The 23,380-nt window shown below is 45.5% G+C and overlaps 1 protein-coding gene across 2 annotated transcripts in view; it reads right to left on the minus strand.

Moving 5' to 3' along the window:
• Positions 1 to 23,380, minus strand: part of TRANK1 (tetratricopeptide repeat and ankyrin repeat containing 1) — a 169,680-nt gene that overhangs the window by 1,346 nt on the left and 144,954 nt on the right. For both annotated transcript variants that reach the window (XM_040433409.1, XM_040433410.1), the window contains 3 exons: positions 22,118 to 22,263; positions 19,101 to 22,015; positions 8,644 to 8,745 (listed from right to left, as the gene is read on the minus strand). In XM_040433409.1, coding sequence (XP_040289343.1) covers positions 8,644 to 8,745; positions 19,101 to 22,015; positions 22,118 to 22,263 — 3,163 coding nt within the window. The remainder of the gene's footprint in view (positions 1 to 8,643; positions 8,746 to 19,100; positions 22,016 to 22,117; positions 22,264 to 23,380) is intronic.

Here is a 23,380-nt window from a genome sequence, read left to right on the forward strand (position 1 = left end):
ATGACGGCACTTCTCAGTCCGCCTATTCATGACGGCACGTCTCGGTCCCCCTATTTATGACCGCAGGTCTCGGTCCACCTATTCATGACCGCAGGTCTCGGTCCACCTATTCATGACGGCATGTCTCGGTCCACCTATTCATGACGGCATGTCTCAGTCTACCTATTCATGATGGCACGCCTCAGTCTACCTATTCATGACCGCATGTCTCAGTCCACCTATTCATGCCTGCACGTCTCAGCTCACCTATCCATGACCGTACGTTTCAGTCCACCTATCAATGACCGCACGTCTCCGTACGGTTTCTAAAACCACATGGAAGGGTGAGTTATTGAGATCTGTTCATATTGTGAAGAGCGGCATGCTGACTGTCGTAGTCTTGTGCCTGTGGGTTAGGGTGGACCAGTGACAAGGGTGCTTAGCTTGACTGCAGGGTAGCTTCTAGGTCTTACCCCCTACAGGTGCTTTATTGCAGAAGCAGTGGTCGCTATGTGGTGCTTTGCCAAATTACTGTAGGGACCCAATCGAAAGAGGTCACTGTCACGTTATGAGAGATCAAAATGCATACAAAGCGCATGGTGTTCATGTATATAAATTAAAGCTAATGGAAATAGATCAATGCAAGCCATGAGTATGTGCGAGCCACGTCTTCTTCTCTACAGTCAATATGATTAACACTTCTAAACATTCCTAACTTACTACAAAAGTAAACATGCAACAAGCTATGCATGTAATAAATTAATTGCACAATAAAGATAAAATATAATGTTTAATATTTTTATTTTTAATCCAGAGTAGGGGTTGGTACTTTTCTAATGAATCCACCAAAACCAACTTCACAGCCCTGGTCCCTTGTGTATAATTTTGTGGAAGAGAACTAATGGTACACATCAGCTTTTCAGGGTTCCAGCCCTTTTTTCACATAATGTAATGTTAACGTTACAACATACAAACACAGTTTACACAATTGTATGCTTCCAAAGTTGTGGCAGCAGTTTGGAGTAGGTTCCTTGCTGTTGCATCATGACTGTACCCATGTGAAGAAAGTGAGGTCCGTAAAGATGTGGACTGACACATAGGGTGTGGAGAAATTAGAGAGACAACACTGAGCTCTGACCTCAACCCCGTCGAACACCTCTGGGATAAAATAGAATGCCAACTTCAAGCTATATCCTATCATCCAACATCAGAGGATGACACTCACAAAGCTCTGCTAAATGAATGGGCACAAATTCCAACAGAAATACTACAAAATCGGGGTGTGTGGCCAGCAGCTGGCATGTGAGCACGCTTTTGAGAGCAGCTCCGCTTACCCTCGTCAATCCTTCACCATCCTGACAAACTGCCAACTCCAGGCACAGAGTGGACGGTGTGTAGATGCAGGAGGAGACCCCGCACACCGAATATGGGGCCCAACAAAGCGCAAACGGCAGCTGAGAAGCTAAAAGAGTTCGCCCGATCAGAGGCTCAAAATGGCGCCGCGACCACAACTCCTACGCGCGCGGCCGTTACCCGCGGGCAGGCTGCCCAGCAGGCGGAAGCTTAAGATAGCACCGAGCCGGAGTTTACCCTCAAGGGCGCTTATGAGCAGCTACTGGTGGCGATTTCATCCTGCCAGTCCTCACTCACCGGAGGAGGTGAGAGTGGATGTGGGCCTGCTCCGCCATGACATGCAGCAGCTGAGAGACCGGGTCAAAAATACTGAAGACCGCGTGTCTGCATTGGAGGACCTGACCAGACCAATGGCTGGGAAAATGCAAGATTTGGAGCGATCCGTGGGTCAGTGGCAGCAGAAATGTGACGAACTGGAAAATAGATCGCGTCGCAATAATGTAAGGATTTTGGGCCTACCAGAGAAAGCTGAAGGCAGAGATCCTGCGGCCTTCTTAGAGGCCTGGTTCAAAGAGCAATTTCCTGAGGCGCCCTTTACCCCTGCGTATGCTGTGGAGAGGGCACATCGTGTTCCAGCCAGACACCCCCCACCTGGAGCCCCTCCAAGACCCGTTGGCGCGCCTTTTGAACTGGAGAGACCGAGATCTTATTCTTAGCCAGGCCAGAAGCAAGCAAGACATCAGGCATGACAATGCAAGAGTCTCCCTTTTTCCAGATTTCTCTGCTGATCTCCAGAAGAGGAGAGACACATTTGTTGCGGTTAAACGTCACCTCCGGGATCTTAATCTTCAGTACTCGATGGCTTACCCGGCTCGCCTTAGAGTCATAGATGGCGATAAAACCGTGTTTTTCTGTGACCCCCGGGAAGCTGAGGACTGGGCCTCAAGGAAGTCTGCGCGCCCCGGACCACGCTGAACTCTTCACTGTTTGTTCACAGCAAGTATTAAACACCCCCTCATGTCTGACTCTAATGGGACTTGACCGGGGACCCCCCTGAGTCTGATATTGTTTAATATGCGATATAGTTATTCTTGTCCACATTTTCACGATGTCGCTCACGTTTGCTGGTCTTATGTGAGATCTCACTTACTCATAGGGGGTCTCCATGTACACAGCTCCGGACGTTTTACTAATATGTCCCACTGTCCTGTATTAATACTAGCAGTTTTTCATATCTCCACTGATAAGAGGGGAGGAGCACCACCTGTATGGTTATAACATCTATTTACACTATGCAGGTCCCCGAGTTAAGGGCCACCATACTAGTCGGCTCTGGTTCCAACACTTTCAGGTTTACAATGTTAATGTTCCGTATTATGTTTTTGTATGCTCAAGCTTATATGTCTCAAGTATGGCCATTTCTTTTCTTGACAGCAGCAAGGGAGTCTTTGCTTCGTATAGATCTAATTCCTAAACCACCAGTGCATGCATTATGGTTGTGGGTATTTGTCCTTGATCCAAATCTAGCGCTATCATGGCCTCAATAAGAGTAATGTCTTGGAATGTGAGGGGACTGGGAGATCCTAAAAAGAGGATTGCGGTGTTTTCCCAAATCCGCTCCTTTAACCCGCATATACTGGGTCTCCAGGAAACTCATCTCACTCCGGAAACGGGTAATAGGTTAAAGAAACCCTGGGCTCAGCATTTATTCAATGCCTATGGGAGCTCCCATTCCAGAGGAGTTGAAGCCTCAGATGCGAGATTCACTATTCAGCTGTGGACCAAGGGGGGCAGTACATCTTCATACATGCTCATATCAACTGCGTCCCCTATGTGATTGTTAACTTGTATAATTCCCCTCCTGCATCTCTATCCTTCCTGCAAGCAGTCGCAGGTTTTGTGGCTAATTATCCCAACGCCTGTTTCCTGTGTATGGGGGATTTCAATCAAGTAGTTAGTGAGGACTTAGATAGGTTTAGCTGTAGGCCCGACAGAGGGGGGCTAGGAGGGGACAGCACGGTTCTTGCCAGAATATCGCAGGAGATGGGCTGGGTAGACATGTGGAGAGCCAGGAATCCACACATCAGAGAGTACTCCTGCTTTACCCACGCCAGAGGAGCTCTATCTAGAATTGACTACCTGTTCGGCAATGCCATAGTGTATACTGACCTGGTGGATATCCAACATGGGCCTCAGGGTCCTTCTGATCATGCCCCAGTATTGGCGGAACTGGCCCTGACTGATTATGTTAGCGCTGGCAGTAAGATGCGTATACATCCTTTCTGGCTGTCCCTGTTCGGTTTAAATGACAGAATTCCTGATCAACTGAGAATGTTTTTTGAGGTACAGGGCGAATCTACTGACGCTCTGTTGCTGTGGGAGACATTGAAGGGCGTACCTCAGGGGGTGTATCAAAACCTCAATTTCATATGTTAAGAGGGACTCACAGTGTAAGGAGAATGATCTGCATGCCAGCTGTAGGGAGGCCGAGAAGGCGTTTACTAAGTCCCCCTCTGAGGAGCGCAGGGTGGAGTGGTTGTCCAGAGGAAGAATTTACATGCTGCACCTGGAGGAAAAGAGCAAAAGGAAACTCTTTTTCCTTAAGCAGCAGGCGTTTGAAACAGGTAATCAGACAGGGAAGCTACTTGCGCATATTGCACGTACCAATAATATGGCTCCTCCGGTACTCCGCATACAGGAGGCTGATGGCCGCATAATGGAATCGGTGCAAGACATATTGAAATTCTTTCATAACTTCTATAGGGACCTATATAAATCTGCAGTTATTTACTCAGGGCAGGATTTAGAGTCTTACCTCGGTGAAGTGTCTCATCCTCGGCTAGGAGACCTGGATAAAGGTCTTATGGAGGAGGATGTCACACTAGAGGAAGTGGAGCGGGCTATCATGGATTTACCACTAGGGAAAGCTCACGGCCCAGATGGCATCCCGGTTGAGGTATACTCTAGATATGGGGAAAATTTGAACCCTCAGCTGTTGAATTTGTACCGGGCGGCGCATTCCCGTGGCTCCTTGTCAGATTCCATGTATGATGCTTCCATTGTTGTGATTTTGAAGCCTGGCAAGGACCCATTGGAATGTGGATCTTATCGTCCAATTTCCCTTTTGAACTTGGACTATAAAATCCTGACCAGAATTCTAGCCAACAGGTTGAATAAGGTAATCACGTCAATAGTCCATTCTGATCAATCGAGCTTTATGCCTGGAAGGTCCACATCGGACAATATTAGGAGGGCTCAAGTAATTGCGCAGTTGGGGGCTGCTAAGAAAGCGGGGTGGGCACTGGCCTCTCTAGACACGGCTAAAGCTTTTGATTCACTAGAATGGCCCTTCTTGATAGCTGTGCTGGGGAGCTTTGACTTTGGTCCCAATTTTATTAAATGGATAGAAATTCTATATAAGAACCCCACTGCCAGTATTCAGCTTAATGGCTCTCACTCTGACAAGTTCCCTCTACTTAGAGGCACAAGGCAGGGTTGTCCGCTCTGGCCCTTGCTGTTTGCGATAGCAATTGAGCACCTGGCCATCAGATTTAGGCAGGATCAGGCACATGCGGGAGTTCGTGAGGGAGATAGAGAGGATAGGATAGGATTGTATGCAGATGACTTGATTCTGTTTATGTCGGAACCGGAAGTATCTCTCCCTAGAGCAATTGAAATCATAGAGCGCTTTGGGCAGTACTCCGGATTACACATAAATTGGGCTAAGTCTGCCATCATGCCCCTCTGGATGCACGATTGGCCCGAATGTCGATATAACCTGCCTGTAGTTGATAGGTTTAAGTATCTAGGGGTAATGATCACCAAAGAGCCTCAGCTCTCCTATGTTTTGAATATTGAACCCTTAGAAGCCATATTCCAAGACAAGGTGAAAACATGGGAGGCCCTCCCATTGTCGGTTATGGGAAGATTGAATCTGGTAAAGATGGTGCTGTTGCCCAAAGGTCTGTACCTGTTGTCCCACGCTTGTACGCCGGTTCCCCAAGGATTTTTCAAACGCATCCATGCTCTGATACCCTCTTTTGTTTGCGGTAAATCCAGGAGGAAGCTCACACTGTCGGTTTTGCAAAGATCGAAGCTGCAGGGTGGCGCTTCCCTTCCTGACTTTTTTCTTTATTTTATAGCAAGCCAATTGAGATTTTTGAGATATTGGGTCACTGAGGCTTCAAGGCCAAACGCAGAATACTATCTACACGACTACTTGCAGATGCCCACGCTGTGGCCTGTTCTGGAAGGCTCTCGCCATATACAAAAGAGCCTCCTCCCAATCCACAAACTAGCCCATCAGATATGGCAGGCATCTAAATAAAATACCTACAAGGATTTACCCAATGAAGTCCCCATATGGGATAATTGTATGTTCCCTCACCTGATGCGCCTGGAGGGGGTGTCTGAGTGGAAAAAGTATGGGATATTGACGTTGGGAGACTTATATGAGAGCGGGCAGCTAAGTTCATTATCTCAGATCCAGGATAAGTTCCAGGTGCCACGCGCTTTTTTCCTCAGATACCTTCAACTGAGACACGCACTGCAGGCCCAATTCCGGAACGATAACAGGACTATGTCTAAATATCCTATTATTGGGGTTTTGAAATTGCAGGGCCCTAGAGGCATAGTCTCTGCTCTGTATACACACTTGCTAAACTACCGTATGTTGGTGACCCCGTTGGCTGCCGAGGACAGGTGGAAGTTGCTAATACCCTCTTTATCTTCTGAGGAATGGGAGGAGGCATAGATTGCCCCGACCAAAATATCACCCTCTATAAACAACAAGATGATTCAGCTTTTTATCCTTCATTGCAGTTACCTTACCCCCACTGGACTTCAAAAGATGGGTAGGAGTAATCACTCCAGGTGCCATAGATGTGATGTGGAGGAAGCTAATTTTTGGCATATGATATGGGGTTGTGAGATCATTCGCCAGTACTGGGTTTCAGTGCTGGAAGTCCTCGCAACCATGGTTCCTGTGACACTACCGCTATGTCCCAAGATGTGTATCTTAGGAGTTATTGATGAGGAGTCGTGGTCACATTACCACAGAGTCTTCTTGGCGGAAACATTATTTCTGGCCAGGAAGGCAATAGGCATAACATAGAATGTATCGGCAGATAAGAACCATTTGGCCCATCTAGTCTGCCCAATATACTAAATACTATGGATAGCCCCTGGCTATCCATAGTATTGCGCATTAATTACTGTGATGCCGTACAAGGAATGGGCATCGCAGTGCACATGCGCCGGCCAAAGGAATGAGTGCGCAGGCGCGGGATCTCGGCGGAATAACAAGATGGATGGGAGACTCCCCCCCTCAAAGGGACAATGGCTCGCTCTTGTAAATCATGCAGTCTCCATGGAGAATATTGTCTATAAACACAGGGGGTGTCCACAAAAATTTGATAAGATCTGGGGAGACTGGTGTGCATCTCCACTCACCTTGCATACTTCGCATCTGCACTCGACAGCTGACGGTCCTCACTGATCCCCAATCTTATAAGCAGGAACTTTGCAGTGTTGTTGTTGCTGCTACTACTGACGTTAAGCCCTTTGTGTATGCATTATGTTTGCTTCATGTAAAATGTCTATTATCCAAGTCGATATCATGTAATCCCTCATCTGGGACTCCCGATAGATATCAATGTCCTTATGCTATCCTTGCATTTCTAAATAGCCCCTGCGTGGGTTATCATGCTGTCTTATGTATGCCATACTTGTATCATTCTCTTTTAATAAAACGAGTTTTAAAAAAAAAATACTACAAAATCTTTCCCAGAAGAGTGGAGTAACTATTGCGCATGCGCCGGCTAACGACGCGAAAACACAACAAAAGAGGCGGTCCATCGGCGCATGTGCATTAATTACTGTGATGCCGTACAAGGAATGGGCATCGCAGTGCGCATGAGCCGGCCAAAGGAATGAGTGCGCAGGCGCGGGATCTCGGCGGAATAACAAGTTGGTAGATAGGCGGTCAGAGGGAAAGGATGGGCGGGCGGAGGGTAGGAAGGGGCGGGGGGAAGCAATGAAAAGGCTGAGCTAGCAGGGCACCTACGAGTGTAACGCCGCCCCTGGGCACTTGCGAGCCCTCATTTGCATATGTTATAAAGATCGTTTTTGATGGTTTTATAAGTCCAGGATTGATGCCAGCGGTAACGTTTTTTTTAACTGTAAGCATGCTAGGGAGCTATGGGAAGGGTTAAAAAAGTGAAATGCTGATGACAGACTCCCTTTAAAGGGATTCTGTCACCAAGTTTTAGCCTATAGAGATACGGACATGCACGGCTAGATCCCCGCTAGCATGTCCGCAATATACCGGTCCTATAGGGCTGTGTGCTTTTATTTTGTTTAAAAAAGGATTTTAGACATATGTAAATTAGTCTTGTAAGGTGCCCAAGGGGCTGTACGAACCTTCCTGGTGCCCAGCCTCGCCCCCCCCCCCCCCTGTGAAGGAGCCCAGCACCGCCTCCGAATCTCCTCCTTTCGTCACCGATAGATTGCCGTAATCTCTGGGCACCCGGAAGGTTAGTACAGCCCCTTGGGCACCTTACAAGACATATCTCTAAAATCCTTTTTTAAACAAAATAAAAGCACACAGCCCTATAGGACAGGTATATTGCGGACATGCTAGCAGCAATCTAGCCGTGCATGTCCGTATCTCTATAGGCTAAAACTTGGTGACAGAATCCCTTTAAAGCTGCAAAAGGGGGGTCCGACTGCATATTAATGGTTTTGGATCTGAACGTCCAATAAATTCATATAGGTGTTCTGGTCAGATGTCTACATAAATTTGGTTACCCATGGTGAGCAGCTACATTTAGAGATTGTATGCTTTGGTTGGGATTTTATACAACGCACTTTGGAAATGTAATCTATAGATTTACTTTGCTAAATCATAAAATTATAGTTTAAAGAGGACCTGTCACCTCTCCACAAATGTCTGTTTCACAACTACTTGTATGCGCCATTTAATAACATTTCTGGAGCATCTATTTTTATGGCTCTATGTTGTGCCTTTTCCTTTGTTATTTCAATGAATTGCCAGCAGCTTTCAGTAAAGATACAGATGGGTGTCACCAGCTGGGGGGTGTCACTGCACAGCATCTGGTGGCATCAGAGGCAGAGCTTGCTGAGAGCTCATGTGCATCCCCTTCTTCTGTGGAGATCTCTGTATCCATGTGAGGTACAGGGCTGGTTCTAGGCTTGTTAGAAATGTATTGTCATGTACTATATGATGTCTGATTTTTAACACCAATCATGACATAACCCCATTAAGTGAAAAATCATACTACAAACACCTACCTTCTGCTTTTGTGGCAGGTTGGTTCGATTTCTCCAGTAACTTGAAGCTTTCAGAAAAGCTGGCTGTCAGGCAATCCACTGCATTTCTCATTAAGCATTCAGCTGAAGAAAAGTAATGCAACAATAAATAAGTAACTTGCACACATTAACATTATTTTATATGTTATGGACACTAAACACTGAGAAAGATATTTTCAGTGTTCAGAATCTTGGACCTTCAAATGGCAGAGCTTACCAAAAACTACTGAGCATGGTATGGACAGTTCTGCCACATATTTGTGTGGCTAACATAACTGGACTTTTAAAATGTCGCCTCCATCCACCATGTGTAGAAAAATTATCAGGTAACAACCCCCAAAACTAAAATTGTGATAAAAATTTAATACAACCTTATTTCATCCCGAGCTGCCACTTCGATCCCCTTGCCAGGCTTTGTTTGGTTGTGCAATGACATGACTGTATACTCCATGTAACCGCTGCAGCCAATCATGTGCCATAAACTGCCGCAGCAGGTCAGTGAATGATTGCAGCAGTGTCTAGAGTATACAGGAACCGCATGAAATAGGTGAGAACACATTTTTTTTTTATCACAATTGCTGCATTAGGGGGCATTTTGTTATCACATCTCGGACAATCTCTTTAATGTAGACATTAGGAGCCAGTTGCCAGCAAATATCTAGGCACAGCGGATGGCTTGCTACTTAGATTTGTCCAGCCTAAAGAGATAAATAGGGTTGGATATAATTTTATAATAACATCAGATATCTTAACACTTTCACTACTGGAGTTTTTTTTGGCTTTTGCATTTTAATTTTTCTTCCCTGTCTTCCTTGAGCCCTAACTTTTTCATATTTCCGTTCACATAGCTGTATGAGGGTTTATTTTTTGCGGGACAAGTTGTACTTTATAATGCCACCACTAATTATGGCATACAATGCAGTGGGAAGTGGTAAAATAATTCCAAATAGGGTGGAATTGGGAAAAAAAACTATTCCCCCACAGTTTTACAGGTTTTGTTCCAATGTCTAGGTTTTTTAGGTCTAAATAGTGTAAAAAAGAGATTTTTGTATAACTTACCAGTAAAATCTCTTTCTCGCTCTTCATTGGGGGACACAGGAACCGTGGGTATAGCTATGTCCTCTAAGAGGTGTTGACCCTAGTAAAAGCTGTTAGCTCCTCCCCTGGCAGCTATACCCCCTCCAGCCTGGAGAGAGAGCTTCAGTTTGTGTACACGCAGTAGGAAAAGCAAGCCAACCAAGAAAAAACATGGAACACCAACCATGCCGAAGGACCCAACGGGGTTAAAACCAGCAACTGCCACAACTGTGGCCGAACAACAATACTGGGTGGGTGCTGTGTCCCCCAATGAAGAGCGAGAAAGAGATTTTACTGGTAAGGTATACAAAAATCTCCTTTTCTCGCCTATATTCATTGGGGGACACAGGAACTGTGGGACGTCTGAAAGCAGTCCACGGGGAGGGAAAAACCACAGACCCATGGAAGCAAGGGTCCCTGCTGGCATCTAAGAAATTGCCGCCTGTAAGATCATGCGGCCCAGGACAGCGTCCGCCGATGCATACGTATGCACCTGGTAAGATTTTGTGAATGTGTGTAAGGGGGACCAGTAGCCGCCTTACACAACTGTGCAGCCGAAGCGCGATTCCTCCGAGCCCAAGAAGCGCCCACCGCTCTAGTCGAGCGAGCTGTGACACCTAAGGGCGGAACCCTGCTCTGGGTGCGGTATGGTTCAGCACTTGCAGACCGAAACTATCGTGCAATTGCCACCTTGGAGGCCGCCCACCCCTTTCGAGGACACTCCGGAATGACAAAAAGAGGATCCGTACGGCTGAAGGAACCGGAGGCTGCTAAATAGAGCTTCAGAGCTCTGACAACGTCCAAATGGTCTAACTCCTTTTCCTTAGGGTGTGAAGGAGATGTGCACAGTGAGGGAGGGACAAGTTTCTCGTTAAAATGGAAGTCAGAGACCACATTTGGAAGAAAGGAAGGGACATGCCAGCGAACCACCTTGTCCCTATGAATAACCAGGAAGGGTTCTCTGCAGAGAGCGCTGCCAACTCAGACACAGTCTGATGAAAGTGATAACGACCAGAAAGAACTACCTTCCAGGACAGGAGTAGGAGAGAATCTCCCGCAAGGGCTCCAGGAGAAGTCTGGAGCGTTGAGAGGACTAAATTCAGGTCCCAAGGCGGTAAAGGAGGACGGTACGGAGAAACCGTATGTGCTACTCCCTGAAGAAAGGTCCTTACCGGCCCCAGGGGGGCAAGAGGGCGCTGGAAAAGAATAGAAGCACCGACACCTGACCCTTCAAGAACTAAGGCCAGACCAAGGTCCAACCCTGATTGTAGAAAGGACAGGATCGTGGGGAGAGAAAAAACGAAGTGGCGGAACATTTCGGCTTCCACACAAACCCAGGAAGAACCTCCAGGTCCTGAATAGATCCTGGACGATGCAGGCTTGCGGATGACATCCGCCGAAAAACCTCTTCGTGTAGAATGGCGGTCTAAATAGCCACGCCGGCAAACGAAGAGACCTGAAATACTAATGGAAGACCGGACTCTGCGAAAGAAGGCCATCTCTGAGTGGCAGTGACCAAGGACGTCTCCTAGAAGGAGAACGAGGTCGACGTACCACGTGTGACGGCCAATCCCCAGGGTGACTAGGATAGTCGGAATACCCTCCATCCTGATCTTCCGTAGAACTTGGGTAGGAGAGGGAAGGGGGGAAAACGCAAAGGAGGGAGAGCCCCTGCCAAGGGGAAATCAGGGCGCCCACGCCGCAAGCTTCCGGACCTCTTGCTCGGGAGAGAAAGGTGGGAAGCTTCCGAGTCAGTCTTGAAGCCAACAAGTCCACGTCCGGGCGACCCCTACGCAGACAGATCGCCTTGAACACCTTCCGCAGTCCCGGAATACAGAAGGGAGAGGCCCGTAGCCATTCTGTCCGAGGAGGAAGAAGAAACAGAAGGGCGTTCCGCTCAGTCTGGTGTGGGGAGTCTCGTAGCCTACACACGGAATGGGCGGTGGAAAGTATGACCACCAGAGGGCTGACGTGACCTAGACATTAGTCATGTCATAAGGAAGGTAATGTAGATACAAACACACAAAAAAATAATTATCATAAATATCTCGCATGGCGTTATTCGTATAACACCTAAAATGCTCAAAAAGCTTCCACACAAAAAATTATAATCAATGAGTTCCTTTATTAAACATCTATGCACAATTAATCAATAAAACATATACAAAAGAGCAGCAATCATGGGAACACGACAGTGTTACAAAACTTGCATAAAAACAGAGAAGGCTCCAGACCAAAAGGGGACTAGTATTCCCCCACACAATTTTGTGGCAGTGTCAGGTGGGTGGGGTTCATATAACCAGGTGCACTCAGAGCATAAGTGGCAAAACACTGCGAACATATGCGGCAGTGTAAGTCTGAGTGCAACCCCACATAAATAGTGACTGCAGGGGGAGAGAAAAACAGTACAAAATACACAAAGTACGGCAAATCACATTCCTTACTGACCCTGGTCTGAAGCAGCCGCCCGACGATCGTTTCGCTTCACGCTTCCTCTTGGTCTGGAGCCTTCACTGTTTTTATACAAGTTTTGTAACACTGTCGTGTTCCCATGATTGCTGCTTTTTTGTATATGTTTTATTGATTAATTGTGCATAGATGTTTAATAAAGGAACTCAATGATTATAATTTTTTGTGTGGAAGCTATTTGAGCATTTTAGGTATAATGTAGATACAAGTAGCACACCCAGGACCAGTGGGAAGGATTCACCTGTAGAAGGAAAGATGTGGAGTGCGCCACAACCCACCAGCCGAGGCCAGAACTCTGAAATAGAAGGCCACAAAGGAACACGCCGTGCAAATGCCGATGCAACCAGGCGTTTAGTGACTGTGCCAAAACTCCGCCAGAGGAGGAAGTCAAGCAAGGGGAGCCACAACTGTATCGCTAGCGGAATCCACCACCTGACAAAGGATCTGAGCAGTAAGAACCATAGTATGCAGTGGTAACGCAAATACCACTCCCCAAGAAGTAGTCAGCGCCTGCCCTGTCGGCGCAAAACTGATGGGGGGGGGGGGGGTGTGAGGCTATCCCGTAGAAGTCATGGGACTATACTGCCCTAGTTAAGTAGAGCTAGCCTTAAACACTTTACCTCTGAAGGGCTCTGAACAGGAGCAACAGCAATGCTAGTGTGAGGGTAGAACCCCCAGCTGAGGGGGGACTACAGAGCCAGTGAACCCTCGACTCGACACATAAGTGTTGCTAGGCAACCCCTCTGAGAAGACAGAGGATGTCACAACCATGCACCAAACCAGCACCGAAAGATAAGGAGTTCATGTGGAAACAGCTACCCATACACCAGAGATGCAGAGCACCAGCACCCACGGGTTTCGGCTGTTGCCACGCCCCACTGTGAAAGAAGCTAAGGCATCTACAGCCATGGCGTGGTTAAACTGCAGCACAAGATGCTTAGGTATTCCCCTGTAAGCGGATCACTAGTGGAAGGGGAACGCAACAGGAAGCACGGTGATGGGAAAAGGCAAATGCATACGGCAAGAACAGAACCCAGTGGAGATGCAATGCCGCCACTTACCGAAGGGGGGATGCATACGTCCGGCACTAAAAACTGTGTAATTGTACTTAGTCCACCTACTGCAGGGGACAATATATAAGGCAAGTACTGTAACCGTAGTAGTGCAATTACTCACCTATGGAAGGGGTAATGCATACAAAGAGTACTGCTAGCGGAAGTGGTCATGCATACAGCAGGAACTGAATGCAACGGTAGAGAGATTACGCCATTTATGGAAGGGCACGCATATGCGATGTGCAATTATTCCACCTAAGGAAGAGGTAATGCCTACAGTAACCACCGAACCAGTGATAATGCCATAACGCCACATATGGAAGAGGCTAATGCATACGGTACATACTGTACCTAGTGGAAATGTAATTCCGTCCCCTCTGGAAGGGGAAATGCCTACGGGCGTCACTGAAAACAGCGCTCAAGCAGTTTTAATGCCTAAGGTAGGTATGGTATGCAGCAATGGTGCAAATACTCCACCTTATGAAAGGGGGTAATGAAGACGACAAGAACTGCTGGCTACTGTGGACGCAATCTTGGAAGATTGCAAGGGATTCGAGTTAGAGCCCAAATCACTGATGCCCTCTCCAGGGATAGAAAGGCGCGCCCTGGAGGACGGATTGGGAATCCAGAGGTCCTGTACTGGAGTGCGCTGGAGAATTCTCAACCAAACGGCCCCGGAGGACGGATTGGGTACTTCCAGAGGTTCTGCACCGGATTGCGCTGGTGAAGAATTATCAACCAGACGGCCCCGGAGGAAGGATTGGGAATCCAGAGGTCCTGTACTGGAGTGCGCTGGAGAATTATCAACCAAACGGCCCCGGAGGACGGATTGGGAATCCAGAAGTCCTGTACTGGAGTGCGCTGGAGAATTATCAACCAAACGGCCCCGGAGGGCGGATTGAGAATCCAGAGGTCCTTAACTGGAGAATTATCAACCAAACGGCCCCGGAGGACAGATTGGGAATCCAGAGGTCCTGTGCTGTAGTGCGCTGGAGAACTATCAACCACACGACCCGGAGAAGGATTGGAAATACTCCAGCTGTCCTCCCTGGATCTGCGCAGGTGGAGGAATATTAACCAACGACCCAGGAGGGCGGATTGGGAACTATGAGATGTCCTCCCTTGTCCGCTATAGGACACGGGCCAAGCCTGGTACCACACAGACAGGGTGGTCCTGCGGTGATGAGGGGGGCCGTATGAATGCACATTTTACTATTTTTTGGCAGGACGCTGGAAAAAGGGGGCTTGGATGGGTGACCCCTTGGCTGGCGGGATGCAGGGGAGCGAGGCTGCCCTGGTCCACCTTGTCTTCTGTGGGGGAGGCAGCAGTGCGGGTGACCGGCACTGGCGCAACTCGACCCCGGGAGAACAGGGAGGCGAGGCGTCCACTGTTTTCCCATCTGAAAAAAAAAAGGAAAAAAATAAAACTAAAATAAAAAAAATCTTCAGGAGCTTCCCTGCAGAGCAGGGAGGTCTTGCCTCCTATTGACACTAGAAAAAACTGAAGCTCTCTCTCCAGGCTGGAGGGGGTATAGCTGCCAGGGGAGGAGCTAACAGCTTTTACTAGTGTCAACGCCTCCTAGAGGACATAGCTATACCCACGGTTCCTGTGTCCCCCAATGAATGAGCGAGAAAATAAATGTAAACTTTAAAAAAAATAAAAAAATTTTTTTTACATCACCATATTCTGGCCCCTATAACTTTTTTTTATAGCTTGTGAGGTAGTGACGGCCTCATGGCTGCTAGGGGAGATTCATGGCAGGAGTTTCCAGGTCTTCCCCGTCAGTCATCAATTCTGAGCCAGCACCAGGTGCCACAATCAGTCTGGGATAATGGCCCAGCCCAGACTGTCAGTCAAGAGAGAGAGTCTAGGTGCAACAGAGGCCCTGCTAGAGCCTCTGGAAGGGTGGTCTCAGGCGGGCTGGCTGAGGGGCCACGGGGCTAGGTGTTAGCCTGAACTCCGCGAGGTCTGGGAATGGACGGTCACTAGGCCAGAGTCAGGCAGACTTCTGGGCCACAATCCCCCAAAGGTACTGGACTTTGTTACAGCCTGGAAGTGCTGGAGTACTGGCTAAGAAAGCTACATGTTGGTATCGTGTGTGAACGGTGCTATAAGTGAGGTAGGCTTATTCCTGTTTAGTTAGAGCCCAGACAGGCAAGGGGTTTGTTTTATTATTTTTGTTTGGCTGTTGTGGACATAATTGTGAGAATGACCCCCGAAAAAGAGCTGAACCCTTACATTTGGTGGAGGATGCGGGCAATAACAGCAGGTTGCTAGGGGCAATGACCTGATGGAAAAGAGCAGGTGCTGCTGAATGTTGCCAAGGAATTGCTGTGTTGCTGTGATTTAAAAGTCCGGAAGCCTGCGAGTTCGCTGGAGCAGGTGCTGCTGGAAAACTGCTGGTGTTAATCTGGACTTTTTTTTCTGAGGTGAAAGCTGTGCAGGGATTTAAAGGGCCAAAAGCACAGTAAAAGAAATTGACCCGTCAAAATGGCTACAAAATGGTGGAGCCCGTGGGAAAAGTCCTGTGAGATGGTGATTGGGGGGATCCCGCTGGGGGTTATACTAGACTCCCGCCAGCAAGTGTCTCGGGTCCTGCCCGAAATTCTGCACTTTGTGAAAAGAGGGCCAGAGACAACTAATGTGTCGCTTACCTTTATAACTGACTATGGCTCCGTGCAGTTTGGTACGGCGAGAGTACTTCACGTTCTGCGGTCGGAGTTCCGGTGGAAAAGCAAATATATGCCATTGCCAAGGGCAACTGTCGGGAAGACAAGAAGTGTGGTTTTCTAGAGTTCCTATATTATCTGCGACTGTGCACAGAGTTCTAAAGGGTGCGGCTGGAGTGACCGTCCAGGAAAAGTCGGGACCCCAGGCCATGCTGTTTCTGGTGGCAATGGTTGCGGTAAGGACTCTGCCTGTGTTCGGGATACCAGGAACCAAGAGAAGGCTGGTGAACTTGGTAGAGACGCCCTGGGAATTTCTTTGTCTCCCGAGACTAACGAATTCACAACGTCAGGCGGTAAGACTGTTCCTGTTAATAGTTTTGTGGCAGTACCAGTGATGATGAGCCGGCCGCAGTGGAAACCGTCTGGGTCAGTGACTGAAAAATCACCGAGGCGAGCAACTGTCTCGGTAGTGTATGACATTGGGAAAAACTCCGTGTCTGAACAGGCGGATAAGCCTGTTGCAGTTACTCCCTCGCAGGAACCTGCAGGGGAGAAGGTTTCTGGGTCGCCCAAAGAGCCTGTGATCAAAGCTAGATTTGGGGTGGTGAAAGTCAGAGAACCCATGCTAGTCCGGGTAAGAGGTAACATGATAGCAGCCGAGAGACTGATAGAATGTTAAATGTTCAGGACAATTATGTGGATAATACGGACTATCAGGTGGTTCTCACTGAGGGAGAGTCTCCAGTGAGAACTGGGACTTGTGAACCTGATGTTACAAATACGCTCATATAGGAGGGAATGGTGGGCCGTAATTTTCCCTTATGCTTGAAAGTTTTGAGTAATAGAGACACTTCTGCAGAACCTGTACCTGTCCCTTTAAATGATAATGTGAAGGAGCTGCACATTGAGAACAAGGGTGCAAATAAGATGCAAAGTGAAAGTGTCTAGTTACTTGAACGGCATAATGACAATGTGGATTTTTGCAAAAGATGTGAACTTGATTTTAAGGTGCTCATACATGAGGTGAAGTGGGGCCGTGGTTTCCTTTTGGTATGGGGACTGTGGGGAAACACTTCTGCAGCTAGTGGTGAAACTCCTGCAGAAGTGGTTTCTAGCCCTTTAAATGAAGTGAGACCATTAGAAACAATAGTGCTGATAAAGTGCCAAATGAAAATGTGACGTCTTTTGAAATAGGTGATGATCATGACATCCCTTTTCTGTTGCAGGATGTGGTTGGGGAAATAGCGCCCCCTGGAGGAAAAATTATAAAAAAGGCAGAAGGGTTGATCAATATTGTGAGCACAGAGGGGAGCAGTCCTACTCTGGTTAAAGAGCAAAAAAAGGGGCCAGTCCTGGAGGGTGTGCCACACGTGCCAGAGGTGGATAAGCAGTCTCCACAATGTCCTATGGTCAATAAGGTAATGTCCCAGGTAGAAATTAACTCGTCAGTGCCCCTAGAGGTCAGCGTTAACAATGACATGAGCAGCATAGGTGAAGTATGCGCTGTGACCATTAGCAACTCATAGAGGGAAGCTACCAGGTCGAAGTCTTGCAAAGTTGAGGTGGTTACTAGTAGCGACCAGATAACAGTTGTTTCTGACATGACGAGAGTTAAGTGGGGAGACGTCAGCCTAGTGCCTGAGACTCATACCCAGGCTGTGGTAAATGACCTGCCAGGACAGTACAGCTACAAACCTGAAGATGTTTTTTGTCCCTAGATACACTAGAGAAGGGACTAGCTGGTCTTGCAGAGCAACTGGAGAAAGCTCCAGAGGAGCAACTGGAGAAAGCTCCAGAGGAGTCAAAGGAGGAGACTTAGAAAGAGATGAATGAACTGGAAGATCTAGAGTCACAAATAGAAGCGGAAATTCTCCAACTTCAAGAGGAACTTGCAGTTTCTGAGCGATACAGAAGTCAAGGGATGAGCTGGCTGATGAGGTCTCAAACAGCATCTCAGAAAAATCGGCTTTCGTGGCGGAGAAAAGACTTTTGGAAGCTGAGGGGGTATGTGAGGTAATGATGGGCCTCATGGCTGCTAGGGGAGATTCATGGCAGGAGTTTCCAGGTCTTCCCCGTCAGTCATCAAGCCTGAACTTTGGGGGACTCCGCGAGGTCTGGGAATTGACGGTTGCTAAGCCAGAGTCAGGCAGAATTCGGGGCCACAATCCCCCAAAGGTACTGGACTTTGTTACAGCCTGGAAGTGCTGGAGTACTGGCTAAGAAAGCTGCATGTTGGTATCGTGTGTGAACGGTGCTATAAGTGAGGTAGGATTATTCCTGTTTAGTTGGAACCCAGACAGTCAAGGGGTTTGTTTTGTTATTTTTGTTTGGCTGTTGGGAAAATAAACCTGACGTTTGGACCTGCGATCCGGCTGTTGTGGACATAATTGTGAGAATGACCCCTGAAAAAAAGCTGATCCCTTACAAGCTATATCTACTTAGCTGTGTGAGGGCTAATTTTCTGTGTGACAATCTGTAGTTTTTATTGTTACCATTTTGGAGTGAGTTTGACTTTTTGATCACATTTTTGGGGGTAAGAGAAGCAATGAAAAAAATAGCAAATTGGCAATTTTTACCCTTTTTCCGTTATACCATTCACCGTATTGAAAAAATATTGTTATATTTTAATAGTACAGGCATTTTCGGTCGTGGTGATACCCATGAGGTTTATATTTTTTGTTATTTTTTTTATTATTATACGGAAAGGGGGCTGATTAAAAAAATTTCTAATTTTACTTTTTTTTTATATATTTTTTGTAATGATTTTGAAGCTCATATATGAGCCTATAAAATCTTTTTTTTTTTTTTTTTCATTTTGAACAATCATGTATTTTTAAAATGAGTTTATTACTGTCTATTGTTCATATCTTATGTCAGCGAAACTCAGAGCATTCAAAACAATTACCGAATTGGCCGTAGGTTTTTGACACTTCTGATGCTGTGATCTCACTTGATCACGGCATCTAAAGACTTTAATTACGCGGCAATTAGCGGCAGGTCTCTGTCACTTGAAACAGCAGAGACCTGCCGACCATGACGCCCGCTGCATGTGCGAGCGGGCACCATGTTTGGCACTGGTAGCGAAAGGGTTAATGACATAGTAAACATTTGGTACACATTCACGCACATAAATATAAAAAAGGTTAAAAATATATAGTGGCACTTTACCCTCAGACCAGATCTTTTTCTCATAGATGTCTTCAATCAAATCAACAATTACTTTTATTTTGTTCTCGATTTTAGTTTGTTCCAAGTGGAGTTCCTCTCTTGATGTCAGTTTCTTTCCTGAAGTCTGTCCCATGGTCTCTATAAGAGACTTTCCTTGGCAGATTGTGGAAACCACTTCCAGTTTGAAAAATTGAAGGTATGCATTGTAGTCATTCATTTGATGTTTATGTTTCTCTAGAACAATGTGATTTTCATACACTTCATTAATCCCTGGTAGGCTTGGAATTTCCACAGCTGGACTTGAAACATCTCCCAGGTCTTCTTCAATTTCAACTTGATGAGTGAGGGTTCTAGTTTGTAAAAATTTCACCCCACACAAGTCACACTGAGTTCTGTCGACATTTGCAATTTTGAAGTGATCTGGAATGGATTCTTCCGTCTCACATTTTAGCATACGTCTGTAAGCCTTTTTCCATTTCATACTTATCCATACGACAAGGAATACAGTATATACAGCCTGGCGTACAGCCTTTTGCTTGTGTACATCAGCTGCAACAGCTGCCACCAAATCAACCTTCTCTTCCTCAAAGTCCTCTTGCTCATTTACTATGGAACTGGCTTTATTATCATGTACACTGTGAGGAACATAAGAAAGTTTTTTAAATCGGAATTTGTCACCAAAAAAGATTCCTCTTACTTGTCCTTTGCCATAGATAAGATCCCATCTCCATGAGCACTCTACCAAGCGTTCGGCATCACGATCTTCTAGCAGATCCTGAAGCAAGGAAACCAGATCTTCAGTTTTATCAGCTGTGTTAAGCTTACTGACAACATAAAATAGCCTATGCGGTACTTTTGATTGGAACTCATCTCTTATAGAGTTCAACTTACTTTGGATCTCTGGAATATGCCTTGTAAGCATAGGTTTTGCCCATTCAGGAAGGACACCATTAAGATTTACCATCATCACTAACCAAAATACCAGTGTTCTTTCAGCTTCTCCTGAAGAAATGTAATCCACATCACTAAATGCATCTACAAAGACATTGAACTCTTCTTTCTCATCACCAGTAAGAACTTTGGCAAGATAGGAAATATGACGTCTGAAGTATTTGGTAAGTTGCCAAACATCTTTTGTTTTATATTCAAACAAGATGGAGTATGTATCTTTCATGCTCGTTTTCTTTCCAAACATGTATTCCCAATATTGGAGGATGGAAATGTAGCTTTTTGGAAGCACAACTCTGGTTTCTTTTCCAAACCTCATGAGTACAGCACAACACAGCATGAACTGGAATTCAAACAACATCATGGTGTTTCCAATGTTTGGAATCAGTGGCATAACACATTTCTTGACCAGCAAATTCATGAACCTGAAAAAATATCTTGCGCAACTCTCTGGGTTTCTGTATTGATAGAGCTGCTGTAATGAAGTTTGTAGAAGGCGAAAGAAATGGATGTGAGTCATTTTTGGTAAGGGACACGTTGTATCAGGCTTCAGCATACCATATCTGCCCTCTATAAATTTTTTCCGGCTTCCCTCTCCACGTGAATCATTAATCTTCTGGATTTCATACTCCTTCTCAAATTGTCTCTCCTCTTCTTCGAGGAAAAGCTGTAGACCATCTGGAAACCTAGATGCTATGCTACAGATCTGCATTATTTTTAGCCAAAGGTCAGTAGATTCCCTTCTATGTACGTTATCCTCTTTCAAAAGTGATCTAAGAAAAGCATTAAGCATAGTCTTCCCTGCAAATGGAAATCTGAGCAGTACTTCTCGGCATAATTTTGGGTTTTCTGAAAGGATCCGAAGATGAAAATGTTTAGAGAAAACTAAGCTTAAAAGGGAATTGCAGTAGTTGTAGCCATGAAGATTTACAATTTCATTAAGCTCTTCAGAATATTCTTTTGAAAGGTCTTTTGCTTCAAGTAACAATCCACAAATGGTTACTAATTTTGTTTTAGTCCTCAAAATTTTCCATAAATCAGAGTGTTGTAAAGGCTGATGCAAATCTTGGCACTTCTCATCTGTACATTCTAATCCTGCAATGTACCGAGAGCATATTTCTGGATAAGAATTTACAACAATCTTTCCAGAAATCTCAAGCAACCACTTTAAAAAATGTTCTTGCAGCAGCAATTTCACACATTTGAGCTCTGTGTCAATCTTAATCTCTTCTGTTTGTATAATAGAAAACCTGGGCCCCTCATGCTGAAGAATAGAGCAATTTTGTTCATCAGTTTGTACAACACCATAGAACTCGAGACAAGTTTTCACTGCCTCCCGGTCTGCATTGTTTTTAGTCTCCTCAAGAGCTTTTATCAATGTTATCAGAGACTCTATACCATAAGATGCCAAAGTCAGCAGTGATGGGTTGGACTCATCACAGATTGAAGCTTGAAACAATGCCTCCACAACACCAGCATGGTGAGAAGATGTCTTAAAGTAAAAGAATGCGCTTTCGATTTTTTTAAAATCTCCTTCCAAAATTCCTTGAAGCAGTGTGGCTTCTGCAGTGTCAACATCTTGGTTTGTTTCAAGTAAAAGTTGCAGTGCGTCTGAAAGAACTTTACCAGGGTCTTCGTCATTTGCTATGTGGCGACGAGCTGCTGCAAGCAGACACGATGCTCGAAATTTTTTCTTTGTTGTCAGGTCTGCTGCTTCTAACAACATGCCATGTTTTCTTAGTAGAGATGCTGCTTCTTCACTTCTACCTTTACTCTTAAGTAATTCAGCTGCCTCCATCCAACATTTCCGATTCTTAAGGAAAACCAACTGGTCTTCAACATCTAGTTTGGAAAGCATTTCATTCATTTTCTTAAGTTTATTTTGTTTGAAGCAATCTGCAGCAGCTTCTAAATAGAACTGCCTTTCCCCGATTTGTAATGGTGTATTAGGATGCATCTGTCGATACCTGAAAACACAGAATATACCAACAGTTAGAGGTAATAAAAACATTGTAATGCAAAATGATATTTTCAATGAAGTTAAACGTTAAATGAAATTAACTTGGCACCTCTGCATAGCATCAGCAGCTTCTTCAAACATCTTGTCACGGTAATACAAGTTCAGTGCTGCATCAAATTCTCCAATCTGTTCATACAGTTGAGCAGCAGCTTTATTGTTTTGTGCTTTTTTGTAAAAGACTGCTGCATCCTTGGTCTGCAACATACAAAAAAATGTTTAGTTCAAAATATTGCGTCAGCTGCTCAAAAATGGTAAGGTCTGGGGAAAATGAATAAAACATTCACATGGAAGGTTGCATATAAATTAATTGCATGTCCCCAATACAATTTCCAATGTTTTAATTTTTTTAAACAACATTAAATTTTAGTTGCAATCAGTTTTGTAAGGTTTTTAACTGCACAAATCCAGTAACAAACACCAGGGTTAAAATAATAGCATCCAAAATGTCAAGGAGACATTTGTAGCCATCTATTGTGACTTTTAAGGCCCCTTTAGACAGATTATCGCTAACGAGCGTTTGTACGAACGCACATTAGCGATAATTTGCTGTGTAAAGGTGCGGCAAAACGCTTGTTCAATGGGTAACAAGATTGTTCATGCGGAGATCTAAATTGTTTGCCAGCAACAGATCAAGCAGTCTTTACAGCACTCTATGCTCGTTTTATTTCCAAACACTCTGCTGCCAGCAAACAATGATTCTGTAAAAGAGTAAATGATTAGGGATCGTTCCTCTCTATACTATGAAGGAGATCGCTGCATGTAAATGCAGCTTTCCCTTCCACTGACGAGCAGGAGATTGTCGGGAAGGAATGCTTCCTTCTCAAAAATCGCTTGCTATATCAGGCCATGTAAAGGGGCCTTTAAGCACAGCATTTTGTGTATCTCTATATAGTGATCGACATATAGACAAACCACAATTTTAGAAATTATGGGGAATTCCATTAAGCTTTTGTGGACACTTTGCAGTTGTATATCCTCTCCTATTGTGTCTATGGAAGCTCAGAGCTGGTCCTAGGCTGGAGGAAGCCCTGTATAGTACTGTCTACTGTGGTCTTCCCCACACACACAACAGTAAAAACACAATAAAATAACAGAAACAAAGGAAGTTTTATAGCACAAAATTTGACAACTTAAGAAATGATTGAAGCAAAACCAAATAAATAGTAGCAAACAGTCCCAAAATAAAACCATCAAAAAGTGGTCATACACTGCCCATATTCATCAACTACAAGAAGATCAATGAGAATGAAATGGAAATGAGACATCATCGACTGACAAACAGATAGATGGAGAGACAGATATTAGATAGATG

The sequence above is a fragment of the Bufo bufo genome, chromosome 5, assembly GCF_905171765.1.
Source record: "Bufo bufo chromosome 5, aBufBuf1.1, whole genome shotgun sequence".
NCBI classification, from domain to species: Eukaryota; Metazoa; Chordata; class Amphibia; order Anura; family Bufonidae; genus Bufo; species Bufo bufo.